At 35.5% G+C, this 23,163-nt stretch overlaps 2 protein-coding genes across 2 annotated transcripts; both read left to right on the top strand.

Annotated features, from left to right (window-relative positions):
- The first annotated feature begins 3,506 nt into the window (after positions 1-3,506).
- LOC143573776 (transcription repressor KAN1-like) lies at positions 3,507-9,840 on the top strand. Its single transcript, XM_077058572.1, has 6 exons — positions 3,507-4,522; positions 4,608-4,684; positions 5,117-5,162; positions 5,529-5,670; positions 9,041-9,137; positions 9,359-9,840. Exons 1-6 carry the CDS (start codon positions 3,718-3,720, stop codon positions 9,470-9,472), a joined length of 1,281 nt encoding a protein of 426 aa, XP_076914687.1. The 5' UTR covers positions 3,507-3,717; the 3' UTR covers positions 9,473-9,840.
- A 5,980-nt stretch (positions 9,841-15,820) lies between these two features.
- On the top strand, positions 15,821-22,139 carry LOC143573775 (transcription repressor KAN1-like). Its single transcript, XM_077058571.1, has 6 exons — positions 15,821-16,821; positions 16,907-16,983; positions 17,416-17,461; positions 17,828-17,969; positions 21,340-21,436; positions 21,658-22,139. Exons 1-6 carry the CDS (start codon positions 16,017-16,019, stop codon positions 21,769-21,771), a joined length of 1,281 nt encoding a protein of 426 aa, XP_076914686.1. The 5' UTR covers positions 15,821-16,016; the 3' UTR covers positions 21,772-22,139.
- Positions 22,140-23,163: the final 1,024 nt, after the last annotated feature.

Below are 23,163 nucleotides of genomic sequence, written 5' to 3'. Positions count from 1 at the left end.
ACGATGATGATGAAGATGGTGATGATGAAGGAGGTAATGGTGATGAAGGATACGGTGGTGTCGGAGTCGGTGGTGGTAGTGGAGCGGACACACAAACCGCTAAACATGATGATCAGCCACACGAAGAACCCTTTACTACCGAGGCTTCAAAGGAGTGAGAGATCGGGACGCTGCATTAGAGGATGAGTTCAATGCTTTATTTAACATTGACGATTTTACGGGTACCGTATCTTCTCCTGACAAAGACAGGATCTCTGACAAGGACGATGAAATCAACTACTCTCCTCGTCCCGACACACCTATTTAAGACGTCGGAGATCTGGTTCCCAAAGCTGATCTCGTGATTGCCCCAGCAGCAGATTCGTCACAAGTTCCAAAGCCAATAAAGAAAAAGTAGCATTGTGTGACGAGCCGTGGAAGTGCTCGCTGCCACAACTACCCTTACCACGACGACGTGCTCATCGTTTATACTAAGTGCCACGTTGACAGGGAGTCGTGGGCGTTGCAATGGATAAACGGGGACCTCACCGACATGCATTCCACCGAAATGCACACACTGCCCGAGCTTGATATGAATTACTTCAGGCGGCCTGTAGGTGATGGTGTTAGAGAAAAGAATATGGAAGGCTGGTTCATGCGCCACATGGATCGAGAATCAAAGATTCACTACGCCAACTTCCAGCTTAATAAAGGTCGAAAATGCAGGCATCCGACAGAGATTGATCCAGCAACGGGCAAGCGTAGAACAGCATGGAGATACAAGATGCCCAAGGAAGGTCGTGAGGTTTTTCATGGAGAGCCGTTCGAGCCAAATCTCCTCCACGACTTCCTTCGCTGGGAATTCGATAATAACACAGGTGAAGCCGTGATCCACTGCCAAACCATGCATCTGTCGCGTGTGTTTGATTAACATGAGTTAATGGGCCTTAGCAAGGAGGATCATGGGATACAAAACACCGACAAGATAGTTAAAGCCTAAAGAAGTTCGTTCGCAAGCTTGTTGAACTTACACTACCTAAAGATGACACTTTGGAGTATAAGACCGACTAGAGACGAATACGAGGCACAATACTAAAGACTAGAGGGAAATTGTTAGGCTTAGGCCCTATTTTGTATATTTAAAGTCTTTTATATTTTTTACTTATGTATGTTATCGTCTTTGTAATTTCTCATGTATTTGGGCCTAAGGCCATATATAAACAAAGCCTGTTTGGGCCCAAGGAAATAATATTTGCGCATGAGGCTTGCACTATAAATACTGCAAGACACTCATGCCCACACTAACCTTTTGCAAAACAATCTTATCTTATATTCTCACCAACTACAACTCTCTCCTCTTTGCCTTCCAATCCAAAAATAACTAAACCCAAAAAAGATCCGAGATCTCGGTTCTTCTAGTATGATTTCCGCTAGCACTAGAGAGATTAATCCAAGAATAGTTGTTGTTAGATCCGGTTTCGGGACCTACAATGAAGTTGCGGTTCGGATACTTGGTTTTGGGGTATTTGGGTTTGGGGTGTTTGGGTTTTGGGTACTTGCGAAAACATATACGGCATTGGCGGACGAAAGAACAAATCGGTGAACAGTTACATGGGAGGAGGCATTAAGGGTCGATGACGTTGTTGGTTGGCAATGAAAGAGTTATTAGGGTTATTGCCATTTGGGAGCAAACTAGACACCATAATAGAGCCGAATCCCATGGGTTCGGGTTTGGGATCGGGGTTGAGCTCGAGCTTGGGTTCGGGTTTGGGTTTGCGTTTGAGCTCGGATTCATGATTATAGAAATTTGAAAGATTTGTTTGAGTAAAATGATGGTGTAGAGAAATTTGTTTGCGTAAAATGATGGTGTTTATCTGAGAATTTGTTTGAGAATTTATAGAATGTTGTTTTGAGTAAAATAGGTTAATTCTTTTTAAAAAATTCAAACGGTCATAATGGTTGGATGAGGAGGAGGGCCCACCAAATTCCACCCATAGCGTCGGTCTTCGTGAGGCCGCCCCCTCCCCACCTTGAACGCCCCTTCGGCGGCAACCATCAGCGGTGTTACTCTCCAACCCCGCCCTCACCCTGCCCATAGCGAACCGCCTAATAGTATTAAAAATTCATTTTAAAACAACATATAGTCGGTTGGTAAAACTAGCGTGGTGTAGCCGCGAGTCGATGCGAATTCGATCTGTCTCAATGTTAAAAATGAAAAAAAAAAAAAATCGGCAGCAAACCAACAAACTAATATATTTAAAACGAAAAACAAAACCCAGGCAATACGGTTACAAACGATGTGAATTCGGTCGGTATCAATGATAAAAAAAAATAAAAAAAATTCTTGCTTGTGGCTCCGTACCAACAAAAATGTAAACAGTGAATCAAAAGAGAAAATTCATGTTAGAAATGAATCGAAGGAGAAAATTCATGTTATAACGATATTTTAATGAATAAATTAATTATTTTAACAATGTTATCTTAATTTCTTTTAAGTATAAAATTTTGGCGTAATATCGATCCATTATCCATCTTTGTTGGTTAGTTATATATTTTAATTGTTACGTTCACATTTGATAACGTATAGTAACAAATAGTATATAACAATGCTCCTTTATTTTATTTAGTTAATGAGAATTAGGTTTATAAAATTAAAATAGGAGACCGCTGCTGTTATTGCTGCTGGATTGGCTGTAGGGTTTGCTTTTATTGGACATGGAGTTGGTCAAGGTACTACAACGGGTCAAGCTGTAAAAGTTATCGTTAGACAGCCCGAGACGGAAGGAAAAATACAAGATACTTTATTGTTTAGTCTATCTTTAATGAAAGGTTTAATAATTTATGACCTGGTTGAAGCACTAACACTTTTATTTGTTAATTCTTTTGTTTAATATCAATATGAAATTTTTTTTTTCATATTGTATTGCCTTGGATTTGTGTTTTGTTTTCTCGAATTATATAAATATTTCATTCCCAGAATTACTTATTCGTTGAGAAAATAACCTATGAGACTATACTAAATTGATAAATATTTTTTCCACTATATTAGTTTAGTATAAAACTTAATTTCAACCAATCGAAATTTGAATATCGTTAACAAATGAATTCAATTTATTTGTGCCAGCCATTTCAAGGCAATGTACAGACTTTGGAATAGTAAATTTAGTAAAAGTATTACATATGAAATGTTGTTAAAAAGTTACCTACCCAAACATATTTTCTATGTCTCTAAACAAGAAAAAGAGTTGATAAAGAATTTATTATGTTCGTGTGTGAAACTTGTTTTCTCTTGAGTCATTTTCCAAGATATACTCTCGAGGAACACAACCAGACCCCCTTCTTCCCCACACCCTCTTTCTGGAATTCCTTGTTTTACTTTTCTCATTGCTCTCTCTCTCTCTCTCTCTCATCTCTTATCTTCTCCCTTTTATATATTTAAAGAAATCATTCTCAGCTTTCTACCCTTCAATCCTTTGTTTTTTAAACTTTTTCTTTATTTGTTGGGTTTAGTTTGGTGTCGGTGTTGGTTCTTCTAACTTCTCTTTTGTTGATTTCCATGGTATCTATTTGATTGCATATATATCAAGATAGTATGAAAAGAAAAAAGCAGCCACACTTAGTGTGAGAGTGGGAGAAAGTGAGTTAAAAGAAGGGTTTGGTTTTGTGTGTTGAAATCTCTAGTATTATTATTATTATTATTATTATTATTATAATTATTATCCAATACAAAGATAGAAGATGCCCTTGGAAGGGATTTTCATAGAACCACCACCACCACCATCCTCCTCTTCCTCTTCAACCCAACTTCCTGATCTCTCTCTCAACATTAGCCTTCCAAATTCTTCAACTTCGATCCGCTCGGGTAACATCGATTCACCGAATTCCAAATCGCAACAACAATCCTATACCTACCTCTCCCTCACAAATCCATCAACAAGTTTACCTAAAAGAGATCAAGAAAACCCTCAAAATCTATTCCCACAGCAGCAGCAGCAGCATCATCCGAGTCATAACTACACCAATCGGTGGCATACGCATAATCAACAGCCACACAACTTAAATCATTTGAACCAAGGAGTATCCTTGCTTGATGTATCAGATTGTTTGAGGCCAATTAAAGGGATTCCAGTTTATCAAAACCATCCATTTCCTTTTCTACCTAATCTGGACCATTCATCCATGGAGAAAGATCCAAAGATGTGTTTCTATCCATCATCATCCGCATCTACTTCACCTTATTTTGGAGCTACAAGTGGTCACATGCCTTTTGGGCTTAATAATCCATCGTCTAATTCTTCAGGTTATCGCGTGCCAGGAGGCTGCGGTGGTCTAACCCGATTTAACGGGTTGCCTTCATCGTACCACAACAACCAGTATGGTGGAGGTGGACCAGCTTCTCATGAAATCTCACATGGTTTGATGAGATCAAGGTTTCTACCAAAGCTTCCTGCTAAGAGGAGTATGAGGGCACCCAGGATGAGATGGACCAGCACTCTTCACTCAAGATTTGTTCATGCCGTTGAGCTTCTTGGAGGCCATGAAAGTAATCCAAGATTTTCTTGAATATTTTGTGTTTCTTTCTTTGGTTTGATCATGATAATTAAAGTTATGTTTTTAATAAATAATAGGGGCAACACCCAAATCAGTTCTGGAGTTAATGGATGTTAAAGATCTTACACTTGCTCATGTCAAGAGTCATTTACAGGTATGCAAACTTCATGAACCTGAACCTATTTGGTTGACCTGTAACTCTCTTTTCTCTCTCCGATTAACCCTCCGGCACAGTCGCCGATGTCTGCAATAATGACTGAATTAGAGAGCAGTATTAAGTCAGAGAGAGAAAGAGGGTACGAACTGATGATTTCAGAATGATAAGGGAAAAGTAAGTCAAATTATTATAACTATTATTATTCAATAATAATAATAATAAAACCAGCTACCTCATGTTATTCAAACATCAGCCTCGTGATTAATGACACATCAAGTCCAATCCAATCACTTTTATGTACAACTTCTCGAGGGTTGAACAAAAATACACTTTTTTTTTTCTTTTTTCAGTAGGTTTTCTCCCTCAGTTACTTCACTATTTTTGCTGGTTTTCTTGGATATTAATTTCGGTATATTACATTTTTTGTAGATGTATAGAACTGTCAAAACAACTGACAAACCTGCAGCTTCCTCAGGTAATTCTTATATCTAATTATTGCCGTTTTATTCATTTTAATAGACAAAAAACAACTCAACTTAACATAATCCCACTCCATTTTAATTGTTTTTCTTTTGATATTAACAATTATTTATTATTATTATTATTATTATTTTCTCGTAACAATATTGGTTGAAGGTCAAATACTATGATTGAGATACTTACTTATTTTCAAATTTAACTGCATGTTATAGAACTTTTATGGTAAAAACAAAAATTATGTTGGCTTTTATATCAATCTATTGCCATTTTATCAAATTCTAACGGAGAAGAAACAATTGATCAGGATACTCCCAATTCAATTTCATTCATTTACTTTTTGTAATAATATTATTTTATGAAGGTCAATCAGATGGATCCGGAGAAGATGATATTTCAACCACAGGAAGTGGAGGGTTAAGGCGTGATCAGCAAGAATCCGAGTACCCTAATTTCCCGACCACCGGCACCGCCACGGCGACCAACCTGTGGAGCAATTCTTCAAGGTATGGTTTCTGATAATATAACTATAAGCTAATTTGCACCACCTTTAGATTTTTGCATGATATGTTCTTGAAAATGGTAAAACATTGTACCATTCCACCGGCCATTTAATATGAAAAAAACTGTTACCATGCCAGCTTTAATATGCTTTTTATTTATTTATTTATTATATACATTTTTTTGATGGAGAAGATTTCACCTGGGATTGCGACGGTGTAACTTATCAAGCTTTGATGAAGAATCAAAAGAATGAAAATAAAGCTAATGTACATGCAGAGACTTTAAAATAGGTTTAGCAGATATTAAAGCAGTTATCTTTTCCTTTTTCTTTTCATAAAAATAATTACTCTACCATAGCAGTAGCATCAAATTTCTTCATAAACACACTACATTAAAAACAGTTAATATACCATCATATTTAACTTTTTACACTAAAATAAAAAGTAATTACTCAATATAATTTGTCATATTTTGGTTTATAAACATGTCACAAATGCATTAAAATTTTAGTCAACTCAATTTAATATATTAAATTGTACTTGTATTAATATTAATATTTAAAATAATAACTCTTAACATATTAAGCTGGTTAGAGGAAGATTATATAAATTTTTATTATCTAAAAATTATGAACGGTTCTTCATCAAATTTGAATATATTAACTGGCTATTATAATTGAAAATGCCCTTAATTTTCCGATTAAGAAAATAATAATATGATACATAAGACCTAAAAAGCCCTAGCTAATCTTGACATCAAGTGCTCCACTTCATTTTTTGAACTGAAACTTTCATTAAACGCGGCAGACTTTCAATACCCAAGAGGCCAACAAGAACATCACAACGGCTAGAAAGAAAAAGTACACCAATCTTTCCAGAACTACAATCTAAAAGAAGATCTATCTTTAATCCAAAGATATCCCAATGACTTGATCATCTCCACACCTTCAATCACCTTGGGATCTTTCCTAGAGAAAATGGTCTCATACTCTCATTCCTAGCCTTCTAGGTACGCCAACACGCCGTCATGATCAAGCCTTGAAGCACTTTTCTCGTTTGATGTCGCACGTAGCCGAGTTATGCAATGTAAACAAATCACGAATTGTAGACGCGAATTTGGGTGGGATTTGATACCATGAACTAACTGCACTCCAAACCATATTAGCTGGATTGCAAGCAGTAAGAACTGTAGGAATTTTCCATTGTAACCAATATGTCCATCTCTGCTTTTCAAGCAAAAATATTAATTTTTTTATACCCAATTATTACATTTCAAATGCTCTACTATAAGCTTCTCTTCTTATGCATGTGTGCTGACTATCAGACATGATCTTTGATGACGTTGATCAATCGTCTTAGTAGTCATGAATCTACACCAGTACACCATATTAACCTTTGTTTATACAGACGCATTGCAACGCCTAACTCAACCACAATCTGTTGGATTTGATGAGTACTAAATAACCAAAACAAATATGTTTGGTTTGGAGCATATATCTTTTCTAGGTTGATGTTTGTACTATAAATTATTGTTGATTGACATGTCATAAACGTACTGTTTATGCAACAAATCAACAACCATCTTTTATATCGTCTTTGAATTTCTCTTTTTTCTTTTTCCTTTTCATTTTTCAGTTTCTCTCTCTTACGATTTGCTTTAAACGAAATTCTAGCTTTCTTTAATATGGCAGTCTAATTATGATAAATATTTAGAATTTATTAAGTATATTTTGTTCATGTTGAAGTTAGGTGGTCCAACAAATATACCATATTAATATATTTTCAACTTCTAAGAATTACTAAATGTCATTTGTTAGTTTGTGATTTTGTGATAGAGTAACTAGATTGTAAATTCTCATTGTTATTGAACTCTGAAATGAATGATTGATGAAATTTTAACGTAATTTATTTTTCATCAATGGATTATGTGATGCAGCATCATTAACAAATACTACGCAAAAAGGTTAAAATATGAAATCTGATCCTTTCTACTATATCATTGCATCTTGATTTGATTATGATACAAAAGATTTTTTAAGCAAGCAAAGTGAAATTAAAGTTTGAAACAATTTTTTGATTACTTTTCTTCAAAGAATATTATAATTTATAGAAAACAATGCATAAAAATAGAAAACTTGAAGAATAAGAAAATTAAATAGTATATCAATTTAATTAATTACTTGAAAGAGCTTTACTATCATAATCAAGATGTTGAGCATAAATATATATTATCATCATCATCGTGTCAATATAGATTGATATTCTGACAGAATACCTGAGTGTTTTATACATCATATGCCAAAAAACATGTAAACGAATTTAAGCCTAAGGCAAATTTGTCTGGAAATACTCTCCAAATAAACTTTTTTTTATGTTACTATGGAATTGTGGTACATGAAAGACCACATTACTTGACTTTTATATAGAGACAAAACAACTGGATATCATCGGTCGTAGTTATATTTGTACACTTGGTTTAAAACTTGGTCGTTTTATAAGGTCAAACTCACACATATACAAACAAATTTGTTAAATATAGCCATTGAACTGTCCACACCACCTTAGGGTACCGCTAAGCTAAAGAATCCTAGGTGTAACTTCACCCTAACTTAAACTTCATGGTTCTATTTTTATCTTAGTATCTCTAGTGAAATACCAAAGATTCATAAATATACAAAATTTCGCCACATTAGGCATATTGTTTCCAGAATTTTTTAACAAAATATTAGTTTTTCATCAATGGGATGCCTTTAAGGCGCCTGTGAGACAAAGTCGAGCCATTCGTTGGAGTGGCCATGTTGGAGGAAGGTGCCCATAAGGGGGAAATTCAGCTACAAAATCGAATTGGGCAGGTAATTCTAACAGAGTGTAGTAGAAGGGAGTGCCACCTGAGAAGAAAAGGAGAGATGAAGCCGGTTAATCAGGCAATGCAGACTTGGACACGTTGACAAGCCTCCCCTTCCCGGTGGAGATGGTCTAACATCTAAAGTAATTATGTTTATTGTGTAGTTTCTCACATTCTTGTTACATTATATCTATCTTTACCTTGCCAAATTCTCTATATAGCTATTTCATATAATCCATAATGCTTTTTGAAAAAAAAAAGTGATGATTTTAAGAGCATGTGTATTTATTAGTGTTGTTATATAGTAAGATGCGTTATATAGCTACATCACATAATCCATTATGATTGTAACAAGATGTGTATCTATTAGTATTTATTATATTTTCTAGGCTCATAATAACGAGTTAACAACCATGCATATCTCAAAACTTTACATTAAATATGTACGCAATTCACGTTAATACAATCATTTTGCTAATCTCAATGGTGCATTGCTGTTGAACTGATGCTGACTACTTATTGTTTCAGCAATAGGGAGGGATGGCTGCACACGAACAATGACATGAATGACCTCAGACCTCCATCTACCTCCATACCACCACCAAATGACAGTCATCTAGTCGAGGTATCCATTTTTTAAGAATAGTTTTGGGACATTCAAAATATTGGCGTTGTTTAAAAGCAAAAGTTCACATGTAACATGAATAATATTACGATGTATATGCATGTTCCAATGTCACTAAACCAGAAATCAAAACTCTGTAGAATGAAAATATCATATGTCTGGTTGCGAAACTTTGTTCGTTTAGCTAAATAACTCACTCCTTGTGAACTAAATATTTCCAGGAATGTAACCCTTCAAGATCAAAGAATGGCATAGGATTGAGTTCGGATCACAAAAACCCGAGCCTAGAGTTCACCTTGGGCAGACCAGATTGGCTTCAAAACGAACGCAACTGAACTATCTTTCTTGTCTTTTTTCGCTATTATGGTTTTGCCTTTTCAATTACTGCTTCAGTTTGTCCTTGCAATGGACCATGGGAGCCTGAATTTTATGCAATAGAAGTTCTAAAAGGAAGAACAAGATAAAGAAAAAGTTGAAGAAGGTTTAAGAAGCTAGGATGTTCTACTTACAATTCTTGTTAGCTAGTCTCCCAGCAGGCCTGCTTCTTCATTTTCTTTGATCACTTGATTTCTTTAAATTGTAGTATTCATTTATTTTTGGTCCTATACTTTCTCTTGGTTCTTTCTTATGTCTCTCTTTTGTCTTAGTAAGGAAACCATGGATAGGGTAAGATGAACTATATATCATATGTTGCGATTCTATATTTACCAAGTTAGATAATGTTTATGATAACACAAACTGAAGACCTGTTATTATCATATTAAGTTAAGGTTAAGTTATCCTATACAACATTCTAAGTCTAGGATTCTAAATCAAGGAAAGGCACAAAGATACAACAGGTCATAAAATATAACACAACTCTGAGCAATAAAACACAATGTCGAGTAAAAAAGACGTAATGTTAAAGAAAAAAAGACACGATAATGGAAAAAAAAAACACAACGATAAATAAAAACGCAATGATCAATACAAATATTCTAAAATCTACAAGCAAGAATTCGAAAAGCAAAAACCTAAAATTTAGTATCGTAAAGACTTCCACGAGACGGTTCCAATACCGATAGTTTGAGTTCAATCAGAGTCTGCTTGGTACCCATCCTACGACTTCCTATATTTAGAAGAATCTGTGTTTTAACCAAACCCTAAGTTAAACACCGTGTATATTAGAAAAGAATTTCCAGGATCAATATTCAAAATTGTAACTAGCATGGTATTTGGTGATTCGGCCCTATTTATTACCCGGAACAAAATAGTTAAAGCTACTAACAGGAATACAATCATCGCTATATAATCAATTTAATCATTAGTCGTATCTGTTATAAATATATTAATATTATGGTTATCAATACCTAATATAGATTAGCTTCTTCTCTAAGTTTTCATCTCCTATAAATATCATCTTATATCTCATTGTATTCTACACACGTTATGATTGAAATCTCCATATTTCTTCCTATATCTCTTTCTCATTTTCTTAGGCTATTAGGCTTGTTTCACAACCTGTTATCAGCACGAAGGTGCTCTTCATACTCTTCCAAAAAGTGTTGTTCCTAGAGTCATTGTTGCATATGCTATTTCCATCTCAGAACGCCAACAGACCATTGACAAACATTGATTACCGTCACAAACACCAGGTAACGAAACCTCGATTCCCTTCTTAAATATTTAGGCTAATATGGGAATTTGGTTTTGAAAAGAATTTCGAAAACTGGTGTGGTTTATTTTCCGTGTCCCTTTTTATGAATAATTGGTACACACTTATTTTCTTTGTCCACCTTCTTTTATATATATATATATATATATATATATATATATATATTTCTACCATGGTTAATAATTTATATTTTATCCATTTAAGTAAATTATATGCATTGGTTGTCTAACTTGATAAGTAAATTTGATATAGTTTTACATAGTAGAAACATTTACGTCACCCTTACGCACCAGAAACATCAAGTCACAAACTTTCACAACCTCACCCTCAACATAGAAAACATATACTTCCACACCATCTCAACCCAAAATTACAACCCAAACCAACCATAGACCCTACCTTTAACCATAACCTCACCACCCCCTACCCAATCAATAACCTTTCCTCAACAAACATAACTCCACCTACACAGTCAGACACACCACCCACAACCACCAAACCCACATTCTACACACCCCAAACCCCTGTCCAGCGGAAAGTATAAAAAGGCCCCAGTGTATCCTATCCTATTATCTATAGGATCGTCGCACTGAAAGAATCCAACATCAAGCGTGCTGAACGAGAGCGGGTATTGCTTGAGTATGTGAAAACTTAGAAGTAGAGGGAGTTGGAGGTAGGAAAGGAGAAAATGGGACTGTTGGCACGAATTTCCAAGTTGGAGGAAGAGCGCAACCTCCACAAAGCCGTGATTGCTAGTCAGAAGGGATGGATAGACACCATCTAAAATCGAGTTGACAATCAGCAGAAGCTACTCAATGATCAATCTTTGTCACTCGCTAATCATCGTGAGGAGGGATCTAGAGTCGAGGCTTGTGTGTCTACTTTGGAGAGGAACTTATCATCTGCCTCTGTTCTTTAAAAGAAACTAGATGCTGATCTGAAGACGACAGTGGATACTTGGTGGATCGAGTCAGAGGCGATAGAATCTCGGGTTAAGATGTTGGACAGTCAACAAGGACTTCTCAGACTCTTAGAAATCTTATTTTAGAAAATGCCGATTTCAGAACCAAGATAGAAGCCCTGAAGACAAAGCTTGCTGCCCAAGACCGTCTGAACGAGTTATAACTCAAGATAAAGGAAGAAATGGCGAGCAAATATCAAGCGGCCTCAGAACTAATCGGGATGCGTGATGATGAATTCAACACTCTCGAGGACCATCTTGATTCAATGTTTGGTAGTTGGAAAAGCTCGGGGGGAGCGAAAAAAACTCAAGGACAACTACCGTTTGCTGGTCCGAGTGTTGCTGCTTGTATTGAGATGGCGGTGGCTTCTGAATGTGAAGCTACAGTGGGGATTCTCAACCCTCACGTAGCTGGTGGGTCGAGTGCTGGAGGTACCGGTCCTAGCCTTCCAGATGTTGGGGGATCTGCTGCTAGGATCGAGGCAGAGGCTAAGGAGGAGGAGGAGGATGAGGACGGCGATGAAGACGAGGAGGAGGATGTTTACGACAACTTTGACGATGATGATGAAGATGGTGATGATGAAGGAGGTAATGGTGATGAAGGATACGGTGGTGTCGGAGTCGGTGGTGGTAGTGGAGCGGACACACAAACCGCTAAACATGATGATCAGCCACACGAAGAACCCTCTACTACCGAGGCTTCAAAGGAGTGAGAGATCGGGACGCTGCATTAGAGGATGAGTTCAATGCTTTATTTAACATTGACGATTTTACGGGTACCGTATCTTCTCCTGACAAAGACAGGATCTCTGACAAGGACGATGAAATCAACTACTCTCCTCGTCCCGACACACCTATTTAAGACGTCGGAGATCTGGTTCCCAAAGCTGATCTCGTGATTGCCCCAGCAGCAGATTCGTCACAAGTTCCAAAGACAATAAAGAAAAAGTAGCATTGTGTGACGAGCCGTGGAAGTGCTCGCTGCCACAACTACCCTTACCACGATGACGTGCTCATCGTTTATACTAAGTGCCACGTTGACAGGGAGTCGTGGGCGTTGCAATGGATAAACGGGGACCTCACCGACATGCATTCCACCGAAATGCACACACTGCCCGAGCTTGATATGAATTACTTCAGGCGGCCTGTAGGTGATGGTGTTAGAGAAAAGAATATGGAAGGCTGGTTCATGCGCCACATGGATCGAGAATCAAAGATTCACTACGCCAACTTCCAGCTTAATAAAGGTCGAAAATGCAGGCATCCGACAGAGATTGATCCAGCAACGGGCAAGCGTAGAACAGCATGGAGATATAAGATGCCCAAGGAAGGTCGTGAGGTTTTTCACGGAGAGCCGTTCGAGCCAAATCTCCTCCACGACTTCCTTCGCTGGGAATTCGATAATAACACAGGTGAAGCCGTGATCCACTGCCAAACCATGCATCTGTCGCGTGTGTTTGATTAACATGAGTTAATGGGCCTTAGCAAGGAGGATCATGGGATACAAAACACCGACAAGATAGTTAAAGCCTAAAGAAGTTCGTTCGCAAGCTTGTTGAACTTACACTACCTAAAGATGACACTTTGGAGTATAAGACCGACTAGAGACGAATACGAGGCACAATACTAAAAACTAGAGGGAAATTGTTAGGCTTAGGCCCTATTTTGTATATTTAAAGTCTTTTATATTTTTTACTTATGTATGTTATCGTCTTTGTAATTTCTCATGTATTTGGGCCTAAGGCCATATATAAACAAAGCCTGTTTGGGCCCAAGGAAATAATATTTGCGCATGAGGCTTGCACTATAAATACTGCAAGACACTCATGCCCACACTAACCTTTTGCAAAACAATCTTATCTTATATTCTCACCAACTACAACTCTCTCCTCTTTGCCTTCCAATCCAAAAATAACTAAACCCAAAAAAGATCCGAGATCTCGGTTCTTCTAGTATGATTTCCGCTAGCACTAGAGAGATTAATCCAAGAATAGTTGTTGTTAGATCCGGTTTCGGGACCTACAATGAAGTTGCGGTTCGGATACTTGGTTTTGGGGTATTTGGGTTTGGGGTGTTTGGGTTTTGGGTACTTGCGAAAACATATACGGCATTGGCGGACGAAAGAACAAATCGGTGAACAGTTACATGGGAGGAGGCATTAAGGGTCGATGACTTTGTTGGTTGGCAATGAAAGAGTTATTAGGGTTATTGCCATTTGAGAGCAAACTAGACACCATAATAGAGCCGAATCCCATGGGTTCGGGTTTGGGATCGGGGTTGAGCTCGAGCTTGGGTTCGGGTTTGGGTTTGCGTTTGAGCTCGGATTCATGATTATAGAAATTTGAAAGATTTGTTTGAGTAAAATGATGGTGTAGAGAAATTTGTTTGCGTAAAATGATGGTGTTTATCTGAGAATTTGTTTGAGAATTTATAGAATGTTGTTTTGAGTAAAATAGGTTAATTCTTTTTAAAAAATTCAAACGGTCATAATGGTTGGATGAGGAGGAGGGCCCACCAAATTCCACCCATAGCGTCGGTCTTCGTGAGGCCGCCCCCTCCCCGCCTTGAACGCCCCTTCGGCGGCAACCATCAGCGGTGTTACTCTCCAACCCCGCCCTCACCCTGCCCATAGCGAACCGCCTAATAGTATTAAAAATTCATTTTAAAACAACATATAGTCGGTTGGTAAAACTAGCGTGGTGTAGCCGCGAGTCGATGCGAATTCGATCTGTCTCAATGTTAAAAATGAAAAAAAAAAAATCAGCAGCAAACCAACAAACTAATATATTTAAAACGAAAAACAAAACCCAGGCAATACGGTTGCAAACGATGTGAATTCGGTCGGTATCGATGATAAAAAAAAATAAAAAAAATTCTTGCTTGTGGCTCCGTACCAACAAAAATGTAAACAGTGAATCAAAAGAGAAAATTCATGTTAGAAATGAATCGAAGGAGAAAATTCATGTTATAACGATATTTTAATGAATAAATTAATTATTTTAACAATGTTATCTTAATTTCTTTTAAGTATAAAATTTTGGCGTAATATCGATCCATTATCCATCTTTGTTGGTTAGTTATATATTTTAATTGTTACGTTCACATTTGATAACGTATAGTAACAAATAGTATATAACAATGCTCCTTTATTTTATTTAGTTAATGAGAATTAGGTTTATAAAATTAAAATAGGAGACCGCTGCTGTTATTGCTGCTGGATTGGCTGTAGGGTTTGCTTTTATTGGACATGGAGTTGGTCAAGGTACTACAACGGGTCAAGCTGTAAAAGTTATCGTTAGACAGCCCGAGACGGAAGGAAAAATACAAGATACTTTATTGTTTAGTCTATCTTTAATGAAAGGTTTAATAATTTATGACCTGGTTGAAGCACTAACACTTTTATTTGTTAATTCTTTTGTTTAATATCAATATGAAATTTTTTTTTTCATATTGTATTGCCTTGGATTTGTGTTTTGTTTTCTCGAATTATATAAATATTTCATTCCCAGAATTACTTATTCGTTGAGAAAATAACCTATGAGACTATACTAAATTGATAAATATTTTTTCCACTATATTAGTTTAGTATAAAACTTAATTTCAACCAATCGAAATTTGAATATCGTTAACAAATGAATTCAATTTATTTGTGCCAGCCATTTCAAGGCAATGTACAGACTTTGGAATAGTAAATTTAGTAAAAGTATTACATATGAAATGTTGTTAAAAAGTTACCTACCCAAACATATTTTCTATGTCTCTAAACAAGAAAAAGAGTTGATAAAGAATTTATTATGTTCGTGTGTGAAACTTGTTTTCTCTTGAGTCATTTTCCAAGATATACTCTCGAGGAACACAACCAGACCCCCTTCTTCCCCACACCGTCTTTCTGGAATTCCTTGTTTTACTTTTCTCATTGCTCTCTCTCTCTCTCTCTCTCATCTCTTATCTTCTCCCTTTTATATATTTAAAGAAATCATTCTCAGCTTTCTACCCTTCAATCCTTTGTTTTTTAAACTTTTTCTTTATTTGTTGGGTTTAGTTTGGTGTCGGTGTTGGTTCTTCTAACTTCTCTTTTGTTGATTTCCATGGTATCTATTTGATTGCATATATATCAAGATAGTATGAAAAGAAAAAAGCAGCCACACTTAGTGTGAGAGTGGGAGAAAGTGAGTTAAAAGAAGGGTTTGGTTTTGTGTGTTGAAATCTCTAGTATTATTATTATTATTATTATTATAATTATTATCCAATACAAAGATAGAAGATGCCCTTGGAAGGGATTTTCATAGAACCACCACCACCACCATCCTCCTCTTCCTCTTCAACCCAACTTCCTGATCTCTCTCTCAACATTAGCCTTCCAAATTCTTCAACTTCGATCCGCTCGGGTAACATCGATTCACCGAATTCCAAATCGCAACAACAATCCTATACCTACCTCTCCCTCACAAATCCATCAACAAGTTTACCTAAAAGAGATCAAGAAAACCCTCAAAATCTATTCCCACAGCAGCAGCAGCAGCATCATCCGAGTCATAACTACACCAATCGGTGGCATACGCATAATCAACAGCCACACAACTTAAATCATTTGAACCAAGGAGTATCCTTGCTTGATGTATCAGATTGTTTGAGGCCAATTAAAGGGATTCCAGTTTATCAAAACCATCCATTTCCTTTTCTACCTAATCTGGACCATTCATCCATGGAGAAAGATCCAAAGATGTGTTTCTATCCATCATCATCCGCATCTACTTCACCTTATTTTGGAGCTACAAGTGGTCACATGCCTTTTGGGCTTAATAATCCATCGTCTAATTCTTCAGGTTATCGCGTGCCAGGAGGCTGCGGTGGTCTAACCCGATTTAACGGGTTGCCTTCATCGTACCACAACAACCAGTATGGTGGAGGTGGACCAGCTTCTCATGAAATCTCACATGGTTTGATGAGATCAAGGTTTCTACCAAAGCTTCCTGCTAAGAGGAGTATGAGGGCACCCAGGATGAGATGGACCAGCACTCTTCACTCAAGATTTGTTCATGCCGTTGAGCTTCTTGGAGGCCATGAAAGTAATCCAAGATTTTCTTGAATATTTTGTGTTTCTTTCTTTGGTTTGATCATGATAATTAAAGTTATGTTTTTAATAAATAATAGGGGCAACACCCAAATCAGTTCTGGAGTTAATGGATGTTAAAGATCTTACACTTGCTCATGTCAAGAGTCATTTACAGGTATGCAAACTTCATGAACCTGAACCTATTTGGTTGACCTGTAACTCTCTTTTCTCTCTCCGATTAACCCTCCGGCACAGTCGCCGATGTCTGCAATAATGACTGAATTAGAGAGCAGTATTAAGTCAGAGAGAGAAAGAGGGTACGAACTGATGATTTCAGAATGATAAGGGAAAAGTAAGTCAAATTATTATAACTATTATTATTCAATAATAATAATAATAAAACCAGCTACCTCATGTTATTCAAACATCAGCCTCGTGATTAATGACACATCAAGTCCAATCCAATCACTTTTATGTACAACTTCTCGAGGGTTGAACAAAAATACACTTTTTTTTTTCTTTTTTCAGTAGGTTTTCTCCCTCAGTTACTTCACTATTTTTGCTGGTTTTCTTGGATATTAATTTCGGTATATTACATTTTTTGTAGATGTATAGAACTGTCAAAACAACTGACAAACCTGCAGCTTCCTCAGGTAATTCTTATATCTAATTATTGCCGTTTTATTCATTTTAATAGACAAAAAACAACTCAACTTAACATAATCCCACTCCATTTTAATTGTTTTTCTTTTGATATTAACAATTATTTATTATTATTATTATTATTATTTTCTCGTAACAATATTGGTTGAAGGTCAAATACTATGATTGAGATACTTACTTATTTTCAAATTTAACTGCATGTTATAGAACTTTTATGGTAAAAACAAAAATTATGTTGGCTTTTATATCAATCTATTGCCATTTTATCAAATTCTAACGGAGAAGAAACAATTGATCAGGATACTCCCAATTCAATTTCATTCATTTACTTTTTGTAATAATATTATTTTATGAAGGTCAATCAGATGGATCCGGAGAAGATGATATTTCAACCACAGGAAGTGGAGGGTTAAGGCGTGATCAGCAAGAATCCGAGTACCCTAATTTCCCGACCACCGGCACCGCCACGGCGACCAACCTGTGGAGCAATTCTTCAAGGTATGGTTTCTGATAATATAACTATAAGCTAATTTGCACCACCTTTAGATTTTTGCATGATATGTTCTTGAAAATGGTAAAACATTGTACCATTCCACCGGCCATTTAATATGAAAAAAACTGTTACCATGCCAGCTTTAATATGCTTTTTATTTATTTATTTATTATATACATTTTTTTGATGGAGAAGATTTCACCTGGGATTGCGACGGTGTAACTTATCAAGCTTTGATGAAGAATCAAAAGAATGAAAATAAAGCTAATGTACATGCAGAGACTTTAAAATAGGTTTAGCAGATATTAAAGCAGTTATCTTTTCCTTTTTCTTTTCATAAAAATAATTACTCTACCATAGCAGTAGCATCAAATTTCTTCATAAACACACTACATTAAAAACAGTTAATATACCATCATATTTAACTTTTTACACTAAAATAAAAAGTAATTACTCAATATAATTTGTCATATTTTGGTTTATAAACATGTCACAAATGCATTAAAATTTTAGTCAACTCAATTTAATATATTAAATTGTACTTGTATTAATATTAATATTTAAAATAATAACTCTTAACATATTAAGCTGGTTAGAGGAAGATTATATAAATTTTTATTATCTAAAAATTATGAACGGTTCTTCATCAAATTTGAATATATTAACTGGCTATTATAATTGAAAATGCCCTTAATTTTCCGATTAAGAAAATAATAATATGATACATAAGACCTAAAAAGCCCTAGCTAATCTTGACATCAAGTGCTCCACTTCATTTTTTGAACTGAAACTTTCATTAAACGCGGCAGACTTTCAATACCCAAGAGGCCAACAAGAACATCACAACGGCTAGAAAGAAAAAGTACACCAATCTTTCCAGAACTACAATCTAAAAGAAGATCTATCTTTAATCCAAAGATATCCCAATGACTTGATCATCTCCACACCTTCAATCACCTTGGGATCTTTCCTAGAGAAAATGGTCTCATACTCTCATTCCTAGCCTTCTAGGTACGCCAACACGCCGTCATGATCAAGCCTTGAAGCACTTTTCTCGTTTGATGTCGCACGTAGCCGAGTTATGCAATGTAAACAAATCACGAATTGTAGACGCGAATTTGGGTGGGATTTGATACCATGAACTAACTGCACTCCAAACCATATTAGCTGGATTGCAAGCAGTAAGAACTGTAGGAATTTTCCATTGTCACCAATATGTCCATCTCTGCTTTTCAAGCAAAAATATTAATTTTTTTATACCCAATTATTACATTTCAAATGCTCTACTATAAGCTTCTCTTCTTATGCATGTGTGCTGACTATCAGACATGATCTTTGATGACGTTGATCAATCGTCTTAGTAGTCATGAATCTACACCAGTACACCATATTAACCTTTGTTTATACAGACGCATTGCAACGCCTAACTCAACCACAATCTGTTGGATTTGATGAGTACTAAATAACCAAAACAAATATGTTTGGTTTGGAGCATATATCTTTTCTAGGTTGATGTTTGTACTATAAATTATTGTTGATTGACATGTCATAAACGTACTGTTTATGCAACAAATCAACAACCATCTTTTATATCGTCTTTGAATTTCTCTTTTTTCTTTTTCCTTTTCATTTTTCAGTTTCTCTCTCTTACGATTTGCTTTAAACGAAATTCTAGCTTTCTTTAATATGGCAGTCTAATTATGATAAATATTTAGAATTTATTAAGTATATTTTGTTCATGTTGAAGTTAGGTGGTCCAACAAATATACCATATTAATATATTTTCAACTTCTAAGAATTACTAAATGTCATTTGTTAGTTTGTGATTTTGTGATAGAGTAACTAGATTGTAAATTCTCATTGTTATTGAACTCTGAAATGAATGATTGATGAAATTTTAACGTAATTTATTTTTCATCAATGGATTATGTGATGCAGCATCATTAACAAATACTACGCAAAAAGGTTAAAATATGAAATCTGATCCTTTCTACTATATCATTGCATCTTGATTTGATTATGATACAAAAGATTTTTTAAGCAAGCAAAGTGAAATTAAAGTTTGAAACAATTTTTTGATTACTTTTCTTCAAAGAATATTATAATTTATAGAAAACAATGCATAAAAATAGAAAACTTGAAGAATAAGAAAATTAAATAGTATATCAATTTAATTAATTACTTGAAAGAGCTTTACTATCATAATCAAGATGTTGAGCATAAATATATATTATCATCATCATCGTGTCAATATAGATTGATATTCTGACAGAATACCTGAGTGTTTTATACATCATATGCCAAAAAACATGTAAACGAATTTAAGCCTAAGGCAAATTTGTCTGGAAATACTCTCCAAATAAACTTTTTTTTATGTTACTATGGAATTGTGGTACATGAAAGACCACATTACTTGACTTTTATATAGAGACAAAACAACTGGATATCATCGGTCGTAGTTATATTTGTACACTTGGTTTAAAACTTGGTCGTTTTATAAGGTCAAACTCACACATATACAAACAAATTTGTTAAATATAGCCATTGAACTGTCCACACCACCTTAGGGTACCGCTAAGCTAAAGAATCCTAGGTGTAACTTCACCCTAACTTAAACTTCATGGTTCTATTTTTATCTTAGTATCTCTAGTGAAATACCAAAGATTCATAAATATACAAAATTTCGCCACATTAGGCATATTGTTTCCAGAATTTTTTAACAAAATATTAGTTTTTCATCAATGGGATGCCTTTAAGGCGCCTGTGAGACAAAGTCGAGCCATTCGTTGGAGTGGCCATGTTGGAGGAAGGTGCCCATAAGGGGGAAATTCAGCTACAAAATCGAATTGGGCAGGTAATTCTAACAGAGTGTAGTAGAAGGGAGTGCCACCTGAGAAGAAAAGGAGAGATGAAGCCGGTTAATCAGGCAATGCAGACTTGGACACGTTGACAAGCCTCCCCTTCCCGGTGGAGATGGTCTAACATCTAAAGTAATTATGTTTATTGTGTAGTTTCTCACATTCTTGTTACATTATATCTATCTTTACCTTGCCAAATTCTCTATATAGCTATTTCATATAATCCATAATGTTTTTTGAAAAAAAAAAGTGATGATTTTAAGAGCATGTGTATTTATTAGTGTTGTTATATAGTAAGATGCGTTATATAGCTACATCACATAATCCATTATGATTGTAACAAGATGTGTATCTATTAGTATTTATTATATTTTCTAGGCTCATAATAACGAGTTAACAACCATGCATATCTCAAAACTTTACATTAAATATGTACGCAATTCACGTTAATACAATCATTTTGCTAATCTCAATGGTGCATTGCTGTTGAACTGATGCTGACTACTTATTGTTTCAGCAATAGGGAGGGATGGCTGCACACGAACAATGACATGAATGACCTCAGACCTCCATCTACCTCCATACCACCACCAAATGACAGTCATCTAGTCGAGGTATCCATTTTTTAAGAATAGTTTTGGGACATTCAAAATATTGGCGTTGTTTAAAAGCAAAAGTTCACATGTAACATGAATAATATTACGATGTATATGCATGTTCCAATGTCACTAAACCAGAAATCAAAACTCTGTAGAATGAAAATATCATATGTCTGGTTGCGAAACTTTGTTCGTTTAGCTAAATAACTCACTCCTTGTGAACTAAATATTTCCAGGAATGTAACCCTTCAAGATCAAAGAATGGCATAGGATTGAGTTCGGATCACAAAAACCCGAGCCTAGAGTTCACCTTGGGCAGACCAGATTGGCTTCAAAACGAACGCAACTGAACTATCTTTCTTGTCTTTTTTCGCTATTATGGTTTTGCCTTTTCAATTACTGCTTCAGTTTGTCCTTGCAATGGACCATGGGAGCCTGAATTTTATGCAATAGAAGTTCTAAAAGGAAGAACAAGATAAAGAAAAAGTTGAAGAAGGTTTAAGAAGCTAGGATGTTCTACTTACAATTCTTGTTAGCTAGTCTCCCAGCAGGCCTGCTTCTTCATTTTCTTTGATCACTTGATTTCTTTAAATTGTAGTATTCATTTATTTTTGGTCCTATACTTTCTCTTGGTTCTTTCTTATGTCTCTCTTTTGTCTTAGTAAGGAAACCATGGATAGGGTAAGATGAACTATATATCATATGTTGCGATTCTATATTTACCAAGTTAGATAATGTTTATGATAACACAAACTGAAGACCTGTTATTATCATATTAAGTTAAGGTTAAGTTATCCTATACAACATTCTAAGTCTAGGATTCTAAATCAAGGAAAGGCACAAAGATACAACAGGTCATAAAATATAACACAACTCTGAGCAATAAAACACAATGTCGAGTAAAAAAGACGTAATGTTAAAGAAAAAAAGACACGATAATGGAAAAAAAAAACACAACGATAAATAAAAACGCAATGATCAATACAAATATTCTAAAATCTACAAGCAAGAATTCGAAAAGCAAAAACCTAAAATTTAGTATCGTAAAGACTTCCACGAGACGGTTCCAATACCGATAGTTTGAGTTCAATCAGAGTCTGCTTGGTACCCATCCTACGACTTCCTATATTTAGAAGAATCTGTGTTTTAACAAAACCCTAAGTTAAACACCGTGTATATTAGAAAAGAATTTCCAGGATCAATATTCGAAATTGTAACTAGCATGGTATTTGGTGATTCGGCCCTATTTATTACCCGGAACAAAATAGTTAAAGCTACTAACAGGAATACAATCATCATTATATAATCAATTTAATCATTAGTCGTATCTGTTATAAATATATTAATATTATGGTTATCAATACCTAATATAGATTAGCTTCTTCTCTAAGTTTTCATCTCCTATAAATATCATCTTATATCTCATTGTATTCTACACACGTTATGATTGAAATCTCCATATTTCTTCCTACATCTCTTTCTCATTTTCTTAGGCTATTAGGCTTGTTTCACAACCTGTTATCAGCACGAAGGTGCTCTTCATACTCTTCCAAAAAGTGTTGTTCCTAGAGTCATTGTTGCATATGCTATTTCCATCTCAGAACGCCAACAGACCATTGACAAACATTGATTACCGTCACAAACACCAGGTAACGAAACCTCGATTCCCTTCTTAAATATTTAGGCTAATATGGGAATTTGGTTTTGAAAAGAATTTCGAAAACTGGTGTGGTTTATTTTCC

This window comes from Bidens hawaiensis, unplaced genomic scaffold (assembly GCF_021521415.1).
Source record: "Bidens hawaiensis isolate Kalapana, Puna unplaced genomic scaffold, B.hawaiensis_p1.1 tig00026632_1, whole genome shotgun sequence".
Lineage (NCBI taxonomy): Eukaryota > Viridiplantae > Streptophyta > Magnoliopsida > Asterales > Asteraceae > Bidens > Bidens hawaiensis.
Note: the sequence above shows the minus strand (reverse complement) of the source record. Positions and strands in the feature narration are given on the sequence as shown.